This window comes from Dipodomys ordii, unplaced genomic scaffold (genome assembly GCF_000151885.1).
Source record: "Dipodomys ordii isolate 6190 unplaced genomic scaffold, Dord_2.0 Scaffold81, whole genome shotgun sequence".
Taxonomy (NCBI): Eukaryota; Metazoa; Chordata; class Mammalia; order Rodentia; family Heteromyidae; genus Dipodomys; species Dipodomys ordii.
The window spans coordinates 1,184,484-1,202,405 of NW_012267297.1; the positions used below are offsets into that span (position 1 = coordinate 1,184,484).

General features: G+C 57.7%; 1 protein-coding gene across 1 annotated transcript in view; it reads right to left on the reverse strand.

Annotated features, from left to right (window-relative positions):
• Positions 1-590: 590 nt before the first annotated feature.
• Grin2b (glutamate receptor, ionotropic, N-methyl D-aspartate 2B) overlaps positions 591-17,922 on the reverse strand; it is a 118,789-nt gene continuing 101,457 nt past the window's right edge. Inside the window, exons 8-12 of the mRNA XM_013025087.1 lie at positions 16,820-17,049; positions 7,166-7,326; positions 6,021-6,208; positions 3,591-3,829; positions 591-2,450 (exon numbers count right to left, since the gene is read on the reverse strand). Of these exons, the coding sequence (XP_012880541.1) occupies positions 591-2,450; positions 3,591-3,829; positions 6,021-6,208; positions 7,166-7,326; positions 16,820-17,049 (2,678 nt within the window). The remainder of the gene's footprint in view (positions 2,451-3,590; positions 3,830-6,020; positions 6,209-7,165; positions 7,327-16,819; positions 17,050-17,922) is intronic.

Consider the following 17,922-nt stretch of genomic DNA (forward strand, 5'->3'; position numbering starts at 1 on the left):
TCCCTCTGTACCCTGGGACCCAGTCTCAGAGCAAACTTTCCCGATTTGTTCCGGAATCCCCACCTCCACTGTGGCCTCCCCTGCCTGGTGGGTGGAGTCCCAGCAAACCCCTCTCCCCTCTGCCTCATCTGTGAACAGCCCACCGGGCCCTGGCCTGCTCCTCTTGGCCTCTGTGCCCTCCCCCAAACAGAGCGCCTGAGCCTTGACATTCTGTCACTTGGTCCTTTGCCCAGCCCCTATGGGAAGGTCAGTCTGGGAAAAACTAGTCCTACGTGGAAGCGGCTCCTTTTCCTTTACCCCTGGGAGCCTCTCTGTGAGCTCCTCCTTCCTAGCAGGCCACCCTCAGCTTGGGAGAATGTCCATTTCTGTCCTCTCCTGGGAACAAGGATGGAGGAGGGAGGGAGGGAGGGAGGGGGGAGGGATGGCACCGTCACGGGCTGCCAGGACCCCGCACACACCCACGAGGGAACGAGGAGACCGAGAAAGGAGCCGACGGGCAGCGAGCTCACTCCGGACCTGCCCCCCAGGCCTTCACATGCACCCCGACGCCCCCGGCCCCGCCTCTCCCGTACCCACCTCTCCGCCCTCACTCACACATCAGACTCAATGCTAGACAGTTTTTCGTACACATGACCGTTGCTGGAGCCATTGAAAGCCCTGGGGTTTTTGTTTTTAGGCACGCAGGGGTTGGACTGGTTCCCTATACACATGTCCTTCTGGAAGTGACCGGCCGCCACCCCCGGCTTGCCGGCCACCAGGCCGCGGAAGTCCGGCCTGGCTTTTGCCGCCGCCCCGGCCACCGTGGGCTGTCGGAAGAAGTGAGATTTGCTGCCGTGGAGCAGGCACTGGTCATCTCCGAACGTGGGGATGAAAGGGTTCTGGGTGACCCTGTCAGGGTACAGGGACTTGCTGAGCATGTAGCCACCGCCGCCGGGGTTGTGGTGGTGGCCGGCGGTGGGCACCGAGGCTTTGCTGTTGGCGAAGCCCCCCTCGCCGGCCGCCATCTCGAACATGTGGGCGTAGGGGCTGCCGTCTAGGAAGCGGCTCTTGTCCTTGAGGCTCACGCTGCGCGGGGCCAGGGCGGCCTCCTCCTTCTGCAGGTCCACGAAGGTGTCGTAGGAGTGCTGGCGCCGCAGCCGGTTCCGGTTCTTCTTCTGGGCCTTGGCGTTGGTGGGGCTCTGGGGGTACTTGGTGGACGGGGCGGCCCCGGCGGGCACGGGGGTGGGCCCGGGCTCCAGGTCCTGCAGGGAGTTGTCCTCGCTGATGTCGTAGAGGTTCCCGGCCTTCTTGCACGCCTCGCAGCGGATGCACGGCTGTCGCCCCGAGCTCTGGCCCGGCACCACGGCCGTCGCGTAGTTGTGCAGCTTCGACGGGCAGCTGCGGCAGAAGTTCCCCGTGGACCGCTCGTCCCAGTCCACGGAGCTCAGGCTCTTCTCCCACGGCGCCGGCACGCCACCCACCACGTGCTTGTCGCCACCGCCGCCACCACCGCCGCCCGTCGGATGTTTGACGTGAGGCCTGTTGGGACACGAGCCGCCACCGCCGGTGCTCACCGAGTCTCGCTTGAAGCCGTCGCCGCTCCGTTCCTTGTAGATGTCGGTGAGGTCCACGTGCTCCCAGTGCGGCGAGCTCTCCTTGGGCCGGAACTGGTCCAGGTAGAAGTCCCTCAGCCCCTCCTTGTCCCTGAAGTAGCGCTTGTGGTCGGGCGAGCGCGGCGGCCGTCGGCGGTAGGCCAGCTCGATCTCGTCGAACTCGCGCCGGGACTTGGCGGACGCGGGGCGCTTCTTCAGGCTGTCCTTGTACTGCTGCTTCCGGCGCTTGGCGGCGTTGCCCTCGATGTTACCATAGGTGACGGTGTGCGTGGAGATGTCGGAGGCGTCGGAGCGGATCAGGTCGTCATGGCCGTAGCGGTCGCTCTTGAAGGAGAACTTGCCGTACAGGTCGCCCAGCTGGCCGTGCTTGGCGGGCGGCGGGCCCAGGTCCAGGGGCTTCTTGCCGAGGGGCCGGGGCTGGGTGGTGAAGGGCGGGTTGTCGCAGTCGTACAGGCCGTCGATGGAGCTGGTGCTGCCGATGCTGTGCGGGCGGTGGTGGTGGTGGTAGTGGTCCTGGTACACATTGCTGTCCTTCAGCTGCAGGTTCCCGAACGTTCGCTCCACCTCGCTGATGTAGTCGCTGAACAGGTTCTCCTCGCAGGGCGGGTTGTAGGACTTGCAGTCCGAGTGCGTGAAGCTGCGCCGGTGCTCCGAGATGTCGTAGACCGATGACTCGCGGCGGATGAAGTCCAGGGCGCTCTGCGGGGAGCCGTTCACTCCGGACAGGTTCGCCATGTTCTTGGCCGTGCGCAGCAGACGCAGGATGTTGGAGTGCGTGTTGTTCATGGTGGCCGTCGGGGAGTTCATCACCGACTGGCGCTCCTCAATCGCCACCCCGTGGATGCAGCTGTAGATGCCCTGTGGGTGGGTGGGGGGGAACATCAGAGAGCATGAGTTAGGTTTTCTGGAAGTTTCTGGAAGGTTCCAGAAAGTTCTGGAGACCAAGAACTGCCCTCTCCCGCCGGGAACTGCCTGGCTGGGGAGAACATCAGAGAGAGAGAGAGTTATGGTCCTGGGGCTGGAACTCGGGGCCCAGGCTCTCTCCCTGAGCTTTGCTGTTTTTCTACTGGAACTCTGTGGTGCAGGGGCTGTGGACCCCCCCCCCCCCCGCAGTTCTCTTCTTCTCCACAAGGCCTCAGCCCATGGCACAGCTAAGAGAGGATGTGGAGGAGGCCCGGCTCTCCACCGCAAAACCAGCCCAGGCCCAGAATGCGTGATTCTGCCGGCCCGGTCTCCCGAGAGCTGGCTGGCAGGGCCTGGGCCACCGCGCCTGTCTGACAGGCTTTTTTTTTTTTTGACTCCCTGGACTTCATACATGGTTAGAACACAGGCGGAATGAAACCGCCAACAATATACCTCTGCACGTTGCAGCAAGAGAGCTAGCCACAAGAAGCGCAAGCGTCTGAAGGAGGACATGATTAATGCGGCCTCCGTGGAATCAGCTAGTGCTGATGAAAAGCACTGGGGACCAAGCCAGGATTTCCGTTCCCTAGACCTGCCAGTTCTTGTTGAGCACCAAATGTTCCAGGCCCACACTGTGCGGGGCTTATCCCCCTCTCTGAATAAATATGAAATATAATATCACCCACTCTTTGTTTCTTGGGTCAGTCATGGGACTTGAACTCAGGGCCTGGGCGCTGTCCCTGAGCTCTTCAACTCAAGGGTGGTGCTCTACCACTTGAGCCATGGCTGCACTTCTGGTTTTCTGAGTGGTTTATTGGAGATAAGAGTCTCACGGATTTTCCTGCCCTGCCTGGCTTTGAACCGAGATCCTCAGATCTCAGCCTCCTGAACAGCTGGGAAGACAGGCGTGAGCCACGGGCACCTGGCCTATCACCCACTCCTGAACCACTGGAACCACATCACATGTGCTCCCAGGGAAAATGCATGCAGCAGCCACGCCAGGCCAGCGCTTGCGCCCCCTAGGAGCTGGGTGTTTGCATGGTGTGGGGCCACGCCGCCTGGGGAGCCCCGGGGCATTGACCCGGAAGCACTTACTCTGCTGATGGAGAAGACCATGCCGGGCTTGCCAGAGCAGACGCCCATGAAGCAATGGCGGAACTGCCAGTAGAAGAGGTGCTCGCAGATGAAGGTGATCAGGCTGAGGGCCATGGCCGCCCCTAGCATGTAGAAGACGCCCGCCATGTTGTCGATGTCTAGCTGGCTGCTCATCACCTCGTTCTTCTCATTGTGACAGATGCCGGTGAGCCACAAGGCTTCCAGCTCCTCCATCTCCCCTGAGGACCGGGCGGCGGCCGGAGAGACAGACAGGGAACGAGGGACCGTGGGAGAGGAGGAGAGGGAAAGGGGGAAACAGAGGGACATGGAGGAAGACAGAGAGAAAGATAAAAACATGAGAAAAAGCCAGAGACACAGAGGAAGGAATCATGTCCACACTCATTTTATTGCCATTAAATGTGACTCAATCTTTTTGTGTGTGTGGCCAGTCCTGGGACTTGAACTCAGGGCCTTGGCACTGTCCCTGAGCTTCCTTTGCTTAACGGCAGGTGCTCTACCACTTGAGCCACGGCACCACTTCGGACTTTTTCCATGTAGCTAATTGGAGGTAAGAGTCTCATGGACTTTCCTGCCTTGGCTGGCTTTGAACTGTGATCCTCAGATCTCAGTCTCCTGAGTAGCTGGGATGACAGGCATGAGCCACCGGTGCCCGGCTCAATCGGTCATTTTATTAATACGGTCATATATGAATCCATCAGCGTGTCCAGCTGCTACTCCATGGAAATCTAGGAGGAACCTGCGGGCGATGTGAAGAAATGAGAGGTGCACACTTCTCTCTCTGATGTGGTGCAAACAGCTTTGCAAAGGACCGACATGGCTGAGCTCTCCGCCATGCAGGTAAGAGAGGCCCGGCCGGTGGGGGTCATTGTGTGGCTAGCGTGGTCAGTGAGTGTCTAGGAGGGACGGGGGCCTGGTGAATGTGTGGATTTTAATTTCTACCGCAGTGGAAAGTGGCAGGAAGAGGACAGTCAAGAGGGAGGGTGTAGGCACACATAAGGCTCGCTGAGGGGAAGGATGGAGAAGAATCCGGCCGGGTAGCAGTCTGCAGATGAGGTTGAACAGAAACGCTCGTTTAAACATGTTGGGTCAGGGAAAGACAGACAGAGAGGCGGAGGGACGGAGTCCCTGGATTGCAGGAGTAGGCCTGGATTAGGAGCCAGCCCACCCAGACCAGACCTTTCTCTTTTTCAGCCAGCTTTGATGGCTTCCGTTCGGCCGGGTTTCAGTGTCCTTTGTGCACTTGGGTGGAGCTGGGGACGTCAGAGGCAGGAAGGAGATGGAAGGGAGCAGGTTCCATGAGAACTCCGAGGAAAGAAAATCATCTCACGAGGAAGGCTGCCCATGCCAAGGGTTTGAGTCAGGTTAGAAACTTTGGATGCACAATCCGATAGGGGCCCCTGCCCCCAAGGCGTTCACGAGGCGTCTCCAGCTCGCCGGTGACCTTGGTAAAACCACGGAAGGGCTCACGGCAAGCTGACTTGTCACGTCACCAGCCGTTTCCCCTGCTCTTTTTGACATCAACCCAATCTCTTTCTAACTCCTGTCTTTGATCAAACAATGCTTTTTGTTTTACTCTCTCTCCCTTCTTCCAAACTTGGGCAGCAGCCACTTCACCTCCAATCTGAAAGGCCACCCCGGGTCCTCCTAAGAGCCAGGCATGATTTGGAGCTGTGTGGCAGACACTCTGCAGAGTGTAGAGATGGACACCGCCCAGGAGAAAGCGGATTAATGTCTGGTGGTGCGCGTGCACGCTCACGCGCACGCACACACACACACACAGGACATCAGAGTGAAGAGAAATGTGGAAAACCAGAGCACAAGCAATCAGGAGAGATGACTTCCTGTTCTGTCTTCTGATGGAGGACATGGGAGATTCTTTCCTTTTTGGCGTGTGTGCCGGTCCTGGGGCTTGAACTCAGGGCCTGGGCACTGTCCATGAGCCTCTTGGTACTTAAGGCGGGCACTCTACCACGTGAGCCACAGTGCCACTTCTGGCCTTCTCTGAGCGGTTTATTGGAGATCAGAGTGTCACGGACTTTCCTGCCTGGGCTGGCTTTGAACGACGATCCTCAGATCTCAGCCTCTCCTGAATAGCTGGGATGACAGGCGTGAGCCACTGGCGCCTGGCCCTGTGCACACTTAAGATCCCAGACTCCAAGCCTCCAGAATTACCAGGCAACAACCCAGGCCATGTAAGTCGCCTGGCTTAAGGCCGTTTGTCTCGGCAGCACCAGGAATCTACCGAACACACCCCCCCCCCCCGCCCACCTCTGGTCAACTAGGGTGACAATGAATTCTAATTGATTTATTGATTGACTTGGAAATGCACAGATTGGAGGCAGGGATCGGGAAGGCCGGGGTTCCGGGCGGGCCTCCAGTGCAGGCCCGTGATCCCGTTCTTGGACTCACCGTCACCGAACAGCTGCAGGATGGCCAGGTCTATCTGGCGCTTCCAGCCCGAGTCCTTCTGGATGGCGATGCCATAGCCGGTGGAGGCGAAGACCTTGCCGCTGCCGATGGTCACCAGCTTGCAGCCCTCATCCCGACCGGCCATGTAGTTCAGCACCGCTGCGTCGTAGATGAACGCGTCTAGTTTTCTGCACGAGAGAGAAGCAGAGGGGCCGGGTCTGGAGGAGGGAGGTGTTTGACGACCAGAATGACCCATGTGGCAGGGGGAGGGCAGGAGTGGGGGAGGGGGTCATCCGGAAAGCTACCGGCAGGGCCCAAGGGGCTGCTCTGTTCTCTGTGGATTTGGGGTGAAGAGGAAGGGTGAGAATTCTATAATTTTTTTCTTTCCATTTCTCAGCTTATTACAGCCCAGGGTGGGGAGAAAGGGTGAGGGTGTCCGGGCTTCGATAGGTGCTATTATTATTATTTTGTGTGTGGGTTCTGGAAGGTTCTGGAAGGTTCTAGCCTTCTGTGCTGGGCGGGGATGGTGTAGGCTTGAGTAGGGGGCAGACACGAGCCATCATGAGAGAGGGAGAGACTCAGAGCTCGCAGACCCCTCTGTGTGGAACTACATGGGGAAGGGTGGGCATAGAGGGCGTGCTCAGAGGCCAGGCTGCAGGCAGGCGCCCCACCCAAGCCCAGCCTTCACCGCAAAGCCACGCAGGCAGCAGACAGATTCGGGGGAGCACGCAGCAGGCGGTCTCCCCAGATTTCCACGAGGTCAGCTGCTTGGTCATGAGGCATGGGTGGATCTCTTATAAAAGGGGGCACAGCCCAAGTCCCAAAAGTTGCTTTCTTGGGTGTCTGACGGGCGCTGAGTCTCACGGACTGGCTAGGATTTTCAGGCAGGAGCCACCGGTGCCTGGCTCCTTTCTACTTAAAAAAATACGCATTTCATCTGTTTCGTGGTTAAGTGAAGGCCAACAGACGGGACACAGAGATCAGCCACAGCCCGGGAGCCGCAGAGCACGGGCCGGCTACCCCGGGGAGGCGTGACGCAATCGTGTGTCAAGGGCCAACGTGGGCCTGTCTCAGTGGAATGGTTTTAGGGCACCAGGTGTCTGACCCGGCGGGCACGGGCTCCCCGGGCTCCGGCCGGTGCTTACCCCGTCTTGAGGGAGAGCAGCGCGTCGTCCACGCCCCTCTGGTTGAACTTCCCCATGTAGGCGTGCATCTCCGCATAGTTGTTCCGGATGTTCCGCTCCGTGCTGCCGTTCGGCACCGTCCCGAAGCGGAAAGGGGGTGAGAAGTCATTGGGTCTCTGGAACTGGGGGGAGAAAGGGGGGGAAGAGAGAAGGGAAGAAAGGAGAGAGAGAAATCAGAGAGAGGGGGAGGAAGAAAGGAGAGAAAGCCAAGAGGAGAGGGGGGAAGGTGAGAGAGAGAAGAGAGAGAGAGGGAAAGGGGGAAGGAAGGAAGGAAAGGGAGAAAGAGAGACAGAGAGAGAGAGGGAGAGGAAGAAAGGAGAGAGAGAAAGCCAAGAGGAGATAGAGGAAGGGAGGGGAGACAGAGAAGGGAAGAAAGGAGAGAGAAAAATCCAAGAGGGGGGGAAGGAGAGAGGGGGGGAAAAGGGAGGAAAGAAGGAAGAAAAGGGAGAGATAAGAGAGAGGGAGAGGAAGAAAGGAGAGAGAGAAATCCAAGAGGGGGGGAGAGAGAGAGAAGAGAAAGGGAAAGGGGGAAGGAAGGAAGAAAAGGGAGAAATCAGAGAGAGAGAGAGAGAGGGAGAAGAGAAAGGGGGAAGGAAGGAGAGGGAGAACGCCGAGGAGGGAGGGAAGGAAGGAAGGAGAGGGAGAAATCAGAGAGAGAGGGAGAGGAAGAAAGGAGAGAGAGAAAGCCAAGAGGAGAGAGAGGGAAAGGGGAAGGAAGGAAGGAAAGGGAGAAATTAGAGAGAGGGAGAGAGAGAAAGGGGGAAAGGAAGGAGAGGGAGAAAGCCAAGAGAAGAGAGGGGGAGGGAGAGAGGGAGGGGGAGAGAAGAGAGAGAGAGGAGGAGGAGAGATGTCAAGTTGGTATGAAAGTCAGTTTCTCAGGATGGGCAGGTTCTCACCAGAAGTGGGCTTGAAGTCGACTTCATGCACATTGCTAGAAGTTTCTATCGGCCCAGCCCTGGACCTCCCGCAATGAGCCCCGCGTGCCCGTCTGGGCTGGTGGCATGATGCGGGAGGGAAGGCACTGAGGGCCGCACAGGCGATGCCATTGCTGTCCATTCTGGAAGTTGCACCCTGGCCTCTCCGCCAGCGGCCGGGGCGCGGCCTCTGCGCAGCGAAGGCCCGGGGCCCCGGCGGTACGAGCCGCACACACTGGGCCCCGGAGGGTCACGCGTGCTTCGCTAACGAGTTTTCTCTGGACCCCGACACAAGACACAGACACCAAATAGAACTTTAATTGTGCGCCTCCCCTTGCTAAAATACTCCGTAGATCACAAACGCCTGCCACGAGACACTGAAATCTCTTGAATTCTCACCCCTATGATCTCAGCTTTAGTTCTCTGCTTTTTGACCAGGACGCGAACTCAGACTCTGAGGCTGTCACTCACCGGAGGATGCTCTACCGCCTGAACCATGCCTCCCGCTCCCCAGGTTTCTCTCACAGATGATAATCTGTGGCCAGCAAGTCTTAATTTTGCGTCTTTGTATCTCCCAAGTCGCGCGTGGTCTGTCTCCTGGCACAAAGTCACTTCCCCTCCAGGATCATTCACGACCTTCATTTGAACACGTGGAATTCAGGCTGATGGTTTCCCTGGGGGACTTTCCGTGGTTTTTCTCTTCGATCGCGTTTATCCCAGAGTGACCAGGAGGTGGCCAGGTCCCAATCCACGCTGCCCACTCGGTCCCTCCCACCAGGCATCCACTCGACGGTCACCACTGACCTCCTGTGTGATCAGCCAGGTTGGGCTTGAGGTTGAAATGGACAGGGCTGGACATGAAGATGGACACACCCTGGGCTCTGTGTGTGTGTGTGTGTGCGTGCCACCTGGCACCGTCCAATGTAACACCCCAGACATTTTCAGCTAGCCATCCTCCTGATCACAAGCAGAATCCGCCGCATTGCAGGCAGTGATGTTTCTGGATAAACGCCCCTTTGGATTGGTTGAGTCCCCGCTTTGCTGGGACAATGGTGCCGGATGCTCTCAGAGCCAGAGTTCTCTCCGAAAGCGTCAACTGAGTTGTAATCACGTCCGATTCAGCCCTAAAATAGACGGCTATACTCTAATCTACTCATTTTTTGGGGGAAAAAATTGGCGATCTACACAAGGTATGTGACGCGCTGGTTGATTAGGCAGATAGAATCTCAGAGACCAGGGCGGCACTTCCTGGCCGAGCGGCGTCTATAGATTCCAGATGCTGAGTCAGGAAGATCCGGAGAAAAGGAGGCTTTGGAAAATGAAAAAACAAAAACAAAAAACCCCACCGCGTGAGGAACTTCGGAAAGCTGCAGGGAGCAGAGCGCTGTCCCAGGGATCGGAAGGTCGTCGGGTCCCCAGCAGCCCCCGTGCCGGGCACAAGGGTGGGCTCGTCTCCAACAGACGCTGGGTATAAAAAGAGGCCTTAGTCCATGTCGGCACAGAAATCAACCCCACACAGACCACAGACCCAATGTCACACAACACCTAAGACTTGTATAAAAATCGCTGGATAAAATGATCCCACATCAGCTGGGCGCCGTGGCTCACACCTGTCATCCCAGCTTGTCAGGAGAGGCTGAGATCTGAGGACTGTGGTTCAAAGCCAGCCCAGGGCAGGAAAGTCCGTGAGACTCTGATCTCCCATGAACCACCAGAAAACTGGAAGTGGCGCTGTGGTTCAAGTGGTAGAGCGCCAGCCTTGAGTGAAAGAGCTCAGGGACAGCGCCCAGGCCCCAAGTTCAAGCCCCAGGACTGGCACTCACCTTCTGACATCTCAGGGCTCTGGGGGTGCTGGGGACCCACTCCCCAGGCCTGCCCCCCAGCAAAGAGGAAGGGAGAGGCCGCAGGGGAGGGAGGACTGCATGCTGTTTTATTATTCAGTGAGTGCACGACGAGATTTTTCTGATGTAGAAAGCACTACGTGTTCATTAACGATAGACACTGCGTGTGAATCGAAGTACATCAATTCACTTGGCAAATATTTACCGGGACTCGACTGGGAGGGGGCTGGGTTAAGATAGGAAAGTCCTGCGAGCTCCTTCATTCTGCCCTCCATGCGTGAACGACCCCTTGTTCCTCGGCTCCCGCACCCGCCCTCTTGCCCGTGCTGCCGGGGGCGTTCAGCGAGCATGTATCAGTATATAACCACACAGACAAGAACCTGGGTGCCAGGTGCCCAAATGCCACTCTGCCCTTCCAGGCACCCAGGGGAAATGTGGGAGCCGTACGTCGGCCATCTGGGTCTGCACAAATCCCCGCTCACTCGTCCACTGGCCCGACAACACCCTTGCCCCTTTTGTCAGTTGTGGGTCTTGAACTCGGGGCCTGGGCGCTGTCCCTGAGCTCTTTTGCTCTAGGCTGGCGCTCTACCACTTGAGCCACAGCGCCACTTCCGGTTTTCTAGTGGTTCCTTAGAGATCAGAGTCTCACAGACTTTCCTGCCCGGGCTGGCAGCTGTGGAGGAGTTAATTTGTCCTCAGGGCATTTGAGGGCAAGCTTCTCAGACACATTTCCCTCCTTCCCACCCTCCGCCCCCTCCCTCCCTCCTCCTCCTTCATAAACTCTATCTGCCCTGAGCTCTCCTGAGAGCCTGTCAGGTTTGGGACTTGACAAGGCGTGTGAACATTTCTTTGGCACCAAGAGTGTGACCGTAGTCAGGGGCGATTAGGAGGCCGTGGAGGCCGTGGGCCGGTGGGGGCGGGCGCCAGGCTGTCCACCCCGTCCACCCATCCCTCAGCCACGTACGGCCCAGCCGCCTACTTGTGAGCAAGGTGGTCATTGTGCCTTCCCTGCCTCTCAGAGTCCCGAGACAGTGCAGGAGAATGTTCCAGAGTCCCGAGACAGTGCAGGAGAATGTTCCAGAGTCCTGAGACAGTGCAGGAGAATGTTCCTGATTTTTTTTTTTAAGCTGTGGGTGGGAGTAAGAAGAAGGAGGCAGTGGACAGATGGAGGCCTCTCCCGGGGGTCCTGGGGAGTCAGGCCCCGCATTGCTGCATGTGGGGTCTTCTGTGGGGGCTGGTATGGCACAGGCTCTGGGGAGAGCTTAGTCGTTGCTGGTTTCTTCATTTATTTATCCTCAGTCATTCCAGAGATTGTTGATATCACACACCAGCTTATCCATGTTATCTATCATCTATCTATCTATCTATCTATCTATCTATCTATCTATATATCTATCTATCTATCTATCATCCATCCATCCTACCATCTATCCATGCATCCATGCATCCATCTGTCCATCATATCCTACAAAGTGCATTTATCAGAGCACAGAGCACATAAGAAATCAGCTATCCTGTGCCAATGGCTCACACCTGTCAGCTGCTCAGGAGGCTGAGATCTAAGGATCTTGGTTCAAAGCTAGCCCTGGGCAGGAAAACCCGTGAGACTCTTATCTCCAATGAACCAATAGAAAATCAGAATTGGAGCTGTGATTTAAGTGGTAGAGCACCAGCCTTGAGCACAAAGCAGGTCAAATATGGTGCCTAGGCCCTGAGTTCAAGTCCTGGGGAAGGCGGGCACATGTGGACACACACACACACACACACACACACCCCACACAGAAACTTTGAAAAAGAAATATTCTGCATGCACTGGGCTGTCCTGCATCATGCCCATGTCGCTGGGGCTCAGCTTATGTCAGGGTGACGATGCTCTGGGGGTTCCTGCCCGTGCCCAGGGCCAGAGCTGGCTTTCGCTCTGCCTGATGCCTCCTCAGCTTCTCGCGGGGCCTCCAGGGCTGCACTTTGTCTCATTTGGCAGTGGGGCGGAAGGCTGAGTCGTCCTTCTGCGTTTGAGACTCGATCTGCGGAAGGCCGCTCACGTGGATGGCAGGGGGAAGGGGTTTGGCGTCACTGGTTTGCCGTTGCTTTGATGCGCTTGCAGAAGGACTTGAGGAAAAGGCCGAAAATGGCTCCGTGTCCTGAGATGAGGCCTCACCTCTGCACGTGTGTGCATGCGTGTGCTCTCCACTCCCCAGAGCCTCTCTCTCCCGGAGGTCCTGGGCCGCAGCATCTTGCTGTGAGCCATCTTCTTCAATGGCACTGGTGGCGGCCTCAGAAATCACGGCGCGCTCTCTTCAATACCAAGATGATGATGCCCAGCCCAACATCGCTTTTGATTCTGAGCCAAAAAAAGGCTGCTTGCAGCTGTCTCAGCGTCTTGCTGGCAATCAGCAAAAAATGCCCCCAAACAAAAGATCCTTTAACTTTATTCAAAACTGGCTGCAGAGCTAAGCCAGGAAATGCTAAGCCAGGAGATGCATGCGCATATCAGCCTGGCCCGGAGCATGCCCTGGCCTTGGTTCCCTCCTCTTGTTTTGTTCTATGAAAGGGAAGGTTCTCGAATGCCCAAGCTGCGACTCTCAAGCTAGGAGTGCCCACAGCATCCCACGTGCCTCCTGCTCATCCCTCCGGGCAGCAGATACTAAACAAGGAGCTTCAGGACGGGGCCACACCAGTGGGGATGACGCTGCTTCCCCCGGCCCAAGGTCGCACACCTCCTCCTCCTCCTCCTCCTTGCTTGCTCATGCAAGGATCTTGCTGGCTCTGAGCCAATGCCTCTGACACCGTGAATGGATGGAGGGAAGGCCGGAGGCTGTGGTCTAGCAGTCTAGAAACGGCTCCCCACGCCCCGGGCTGGGACATCTACACATGGAATCACAAAGGAAGCAGTCTCTCCAGACTCAGTCCCACGTGGGCTCCACGCCCAGTCTGTCACGAAGCTTTCCTGCCCTGACATGGGGCTGAGATGGAGGGCAGTGAACCCCACAGAAGCCCAGGGCGGCACCGCATGCTCCACATGACGCCCTGGAAGATGGTACGTTGTAGGCCAGGCCACCTGCCACGTATAAACGCTCATACCACGTTCATTCATCTCCAAGGAGGCTGCTGTAGGGGCCTTGAATGAAACGCAAGTTCTTAATACACTCAAGGCCTGCACATCAGGATGGAGAGGGGTCGAGGCCTGGTCTCTGGGGACTGGCACTCTTGTTTACGAGTTTTGGCTTTCATCAAGAAGGAAGAGGGTGACGGGAGAGCTCTCTTGTTCCTCTCTGATGTAAACAAACTGCAGAATGGAGACTTTACCACAGATGCATAAATAGAATACCTGGCCTTTCTAGAGCCACAGATGCAACTGTAAGAAGACACATGCGGATGACAGACACACCCAGATCTAACAGCGCAGAGCAGGGGGCCTAGAGCACTGAAACCCTCCCCCATCCAGAACACCGAAGCCCCTCCCACACCTAGAACACCAAAGCCCCTCCCCCATCCAGAACACCGAAGCCCCTCCCACACCCAGAACACCAAAGCCTCTCCCACATCCAGAACACCAAAGCCCCTCCCACACCTAGAACACCGAAGCCCCTCCCACACCTAGAACACCAAAGCCTCTCCCCCATCCAGAACACCGAAGCCCCTCCCACATCTAGAACACCAAAGCCCCTCCCACACCCAGAACACCAAAGCCCCTCCCACATCCAGAACACCGAAGCCCCCCACACCTAGAACACTGAAGCCCCTCCCACCCCTAGAACACCCCAAGCTTGACTACTGCATCCCACAATACGCCCTGAATTCTGTTAACTAAAATAGTTTGCTGCTTGTTGCGGGTTCTCAGTTTGATGGACTTTCCTGCTCGGGCTGGCTTTGAACTGCAATCCTCAGACGTCAGCCTCCTGAGTAGCTGGGGTGACAGGGGTGAGCCCTTGGCGCCTGGTTCCGGCTTTATTTTCACAGGCCCAACTTCTCTGTGTGTTTCCTCCTCTCCTGTGTTCACTCTTCCTGCTTTTTTCTTCTCTAATGAGACATGGAGAGGTCAGGTCCAGCCTCCTTCCTGGTAATCTGGGCTGACCTCACCTCGAGATCTAATTCCGTGTCCAAAAGCCTTTGTTTTGAATCAGGATACCATTTCCAGAGGGTTCTCTGTGGGGGCTGTGTCTGTGGGGTGCCACCTTCCAGGCCTTGGAGGACTCCAGAGGGGTGGGCAGAGCGCATGCGAGGTCAGGACACAGGTGTTCCTTACGAGGAGGGAGAGAGGAACGGCGAAAGAGGAGTACCGGAGCTCAGAGCTCGGCGTTCAACATGGGTGGATTTTCAGCCTGGGCCTGGAGGGGTACACGGCAGAGCCCCCCCAGGTACTGACTGACTGGAGGGGACCCAGGAAGTCCTGTGCTACAAAGGAACCAGAGAGGAAGCTGTAACAGGTGACACAGCGTTCAGACCGGGCCGGCCAAGGCCCCAGGGGAGGTCTGCTCGTCATCGGCTGGCTGGCAGAAAGGTGTGAGGCTGGGGCCGTGTTCCGCAGAAAGGGCCAGATCTGTTTTGCTAATTCATAATTTTACCAAAGGAGCCGGGCGCCGTGGCTCACGCCTGTCATCCCAGCAACTCAGGAGGCTGAGATCTGAGGATCACGGCTCAAAGCCAGCCCTGGACAAGAAAGTCCGTGAGACTGATCTCCAATCAACTACCCACAAAAAGTGCGAAGTGGAGCTGTGGCTCAAGGGGTTGAGCGCCAGCCTTGAGCACAAAGAGGGCTCACGGACAGCACCCAGGCCCTGAGTTCAAGTCCCAGGATGGGCCCAAAAATATAGAGAGAAAAGGGCTGGTGTTTGCTGGCCCTGCCGAGTCTAGACACACCTAAGGTTCTAGAAGTTTTACTGTCCCGCCATTCCCACCCGTCTTTCCTTGGGTCAGCTGCTTCCAAAGGACACAGCTCTCAAGAATCAAAGAGGCCTGAGCCCCGGTTCTTTGTTGGGCTCCCTGGATGTCCGACCCCGGCCCTCGCGGTGGGTCAGCCATGCACTGGATTCAGACGTGTGTTCCCTGCCGAGCTATCTTCAGCGATCTGACCAAGAGGACCTGGGCCCAGCCCCAGGCGTGACGACGGGTCGGGCTGGAGGTTAGCGGCGTTCCTGCCGGCTTCCAGCCCAAAGTTATTAGGGCTGAGAAAACATGTTTGTGCACCCGAAACCCTGGCCCTGTTTACCTCCCACGTGCTCCCGTGGCACCCACGCAGAAAGGAACTCGGATGTAAGCTGTCACGCAGCGTTCTGATTTTGTACCTCGACATAAATGACATCTCGGCCACAGCAAGTGGAAACCCTGTTTTAACAAGCCTGGACTCTACTGCTCACGCCACGGTACTGTTCCCAACCCAGCTCTTTCACTCAAGGCTGGCGCTCTACCACTTGAGCCACAGCTCCACTTCCAGTTTTCTAATGGTTCCTTGGAGATGAGTCTCTCAGACTTTCGTGCTCAGGCTGGCCTTGAACCGTGATCCTCAGATCTCAGCCTCCTGAGTTACTGGAATTACAGGCATGAGCCACTGGTGCCTGGCTATACTTTCTAAATCTTAATGAAAGGAACAGTAGATCTACTGTAAGTGAGCGTCTCCTAAACTTTAGGCTCTGAGCTTGCTTTCCACAAAGACAGCTCCTCGATCTTAGATCTTAGACCACCCTGGGTGCCCCAATTTCAGGGGGCCAAACTGCTGTAGGGCGGAGGCCCCCGTTGGGTAGATCTAGAGAGTCGCAGGTATTTACAACAAACTGTTCTGTCCTCATCGGGAACAGACGGCGACCTCACTGCAGACGCGACCTGCCTCCTCCTCAAGCACCCAGCCTGTGCCCGGGAGACGGCGTCCTGCCCTTGGCACAGGCAACTCAGCCGTAAGCACCACGCAGGGGGAGGGTGCAATCGTCCAGCTAAGTGAGACTGGCTTCCTGCTTCCTGTGAACCATCGACCCTGCACATGCGTGTGTAGAGACACCGATGGGGAGCCCATGGCCCGGGGCCACGGGGCCGACCCCAAGCCCACCCTGCTCCGGTCCCCAGCGCAGTCCCTCTACCCACATGCCCAGCAGACAGCCGGAGCCTACGACCACCAGCCACGGGCCACGTGCTGCCAGAAGCCCGGGGTGCGCCCGCCCCAGACGCCTGACACTAGGAAAACAGATTCCCAGGCCTGTCCAGGCTGGAGATGGCGGAAGAGGGGGCAGGTTCTCAGCAACCTGACAATCAACCTTTCCACTGTGGCTGGGTGCAGGGCAGAGGGGAGGATAGAGGGGATGGAGGGGAGGAGAGAGGGGGATGGAGAGGAGGACAGAGGGGGACAGAGGGGAGGCAGAGGGGGGACAGAGGGGGAAGGAGGGGGATGGAGGGGAGGACAGAGGGGACAGGAGGGGTAGAGGGAGGGACAGAGGGGGGCGGAGGGGGAAGGAAGGGGGTAGAGGGGGGACGGAGGGGGAAGGAGGGGGGTAGAGGGGGGACAGAGGGGGAAGGAGGGGGATGGAGGGGAGACAGAGAGGACAGAGGGGGGCAGCAGGGAGGATGGAGGGGATAGAGGGGAGGACAGAGGGGGACAGAGGGGACAGAGGGGGAAGGAGGAGGATGGAGGGGAGGACAGAGGGGGACAGAGGGGGCGCAGAGGGGGAAGGAGGGGGATGGAGGGGAGGACAGAGGGGAGGATGGGGGGTGGAGGGGGGCTGGAAGGAGAGGAAGGGGAAGGATGGGGAGGGGAAGGTGGAGGGGGGTCAGAGTGGGGACGGAGGGAAGGATGAAGGGGGAGGAAGGGGACAGATGGAGGGGGGCTGGAGGGGAGGATGGAGGGGGGAATAGAGGGGAGACGCGTCTCTTACCTTCTTATCACTCAGCCCAGAAACCTGGTCCACGTACTCCTCCTGGATCATGAAGGCGGCGAGGTTGGCAGTGTAGCTGGCCAGGAAGATGACGGCGAAGAAGGCCCACACGGACACCATGATCTTGGAGGTGGTTCCCTTGGGGTTCTGTACAGGCACGGAGTTGTTGAACACCAGGCCCCACAGCAGCCAGATGGCCTTGCCGATGGTGAAGGACGGGCCGCCCGGCTCTGGCGTGGCACACGGAAGAGGGGACAGGGTGTCAGACCCGGCCCCGGCTCCCCACGGGGGGAGGGGGGCAGTCAGGAGCCAGAGCCTGCCACAGAGTCTCCCACGGACCCCCCCATCACCCGAGAGCGCCCGGCCCGCCCCGGGGCCCGAGGAAAACAGGAGGAGTGCTGGGATGTGTGTGCACGTGTATGTGTGCACGTGTGCATGCACAAGTGCATGCTCTTTCCCCCACTAGTAGTCCCTGCCTTCATTGATACGTAAAACACCCGGTGCGCGTGGAAATGGCGACCTAGGGGTGCATCCTGTGACTCGTGGAGGGTTTTGTTTGCTTGCTTGCTTTGTTCTTCCTCCTGGAGCCCCTGGGCGGGAATCTGGGTCACTGATTCTAGCTGACCTCAACGGACTGTGGGCATGGGGCTACCGCTCCCCAAAACACACACTGAACAAGGCTGGTCTGCGCCGGGAGGCCCGTGGGCACAGACAGGCTTGGGAACCCGGTGGAGGCTTGCGGGTCACTTAATATTATCTGTTATTTATTTATTTATTGTCAGTGGCGCGCTCAGCTCCATCGAGACTCAAGTGGATCAGAAAACGAGGCTCTGGTGGCTCAGTCCATAAAGTGTTCCCTGGGTCAATCTTTCTAGCCGCCAGGGTTATTACTCTTTTGTCTTGGAAGTATAAGTCTCTGGGAGAAGGCTGAAAGGAGAAGATGAATAAATCTGTATTTTTTGCCCATCCTGGGGCTTGAACTCAGGGCCTGGGTGCTGTCCCTGAGCCTCTTTGTGCTTAAGGCTGGTGCTCTACCACTTGAGCCGTCGTGCAACTTCCTGTTTTCTGGTGGTTCCTTGGAGATCAGAGTCTCACAGACTTTC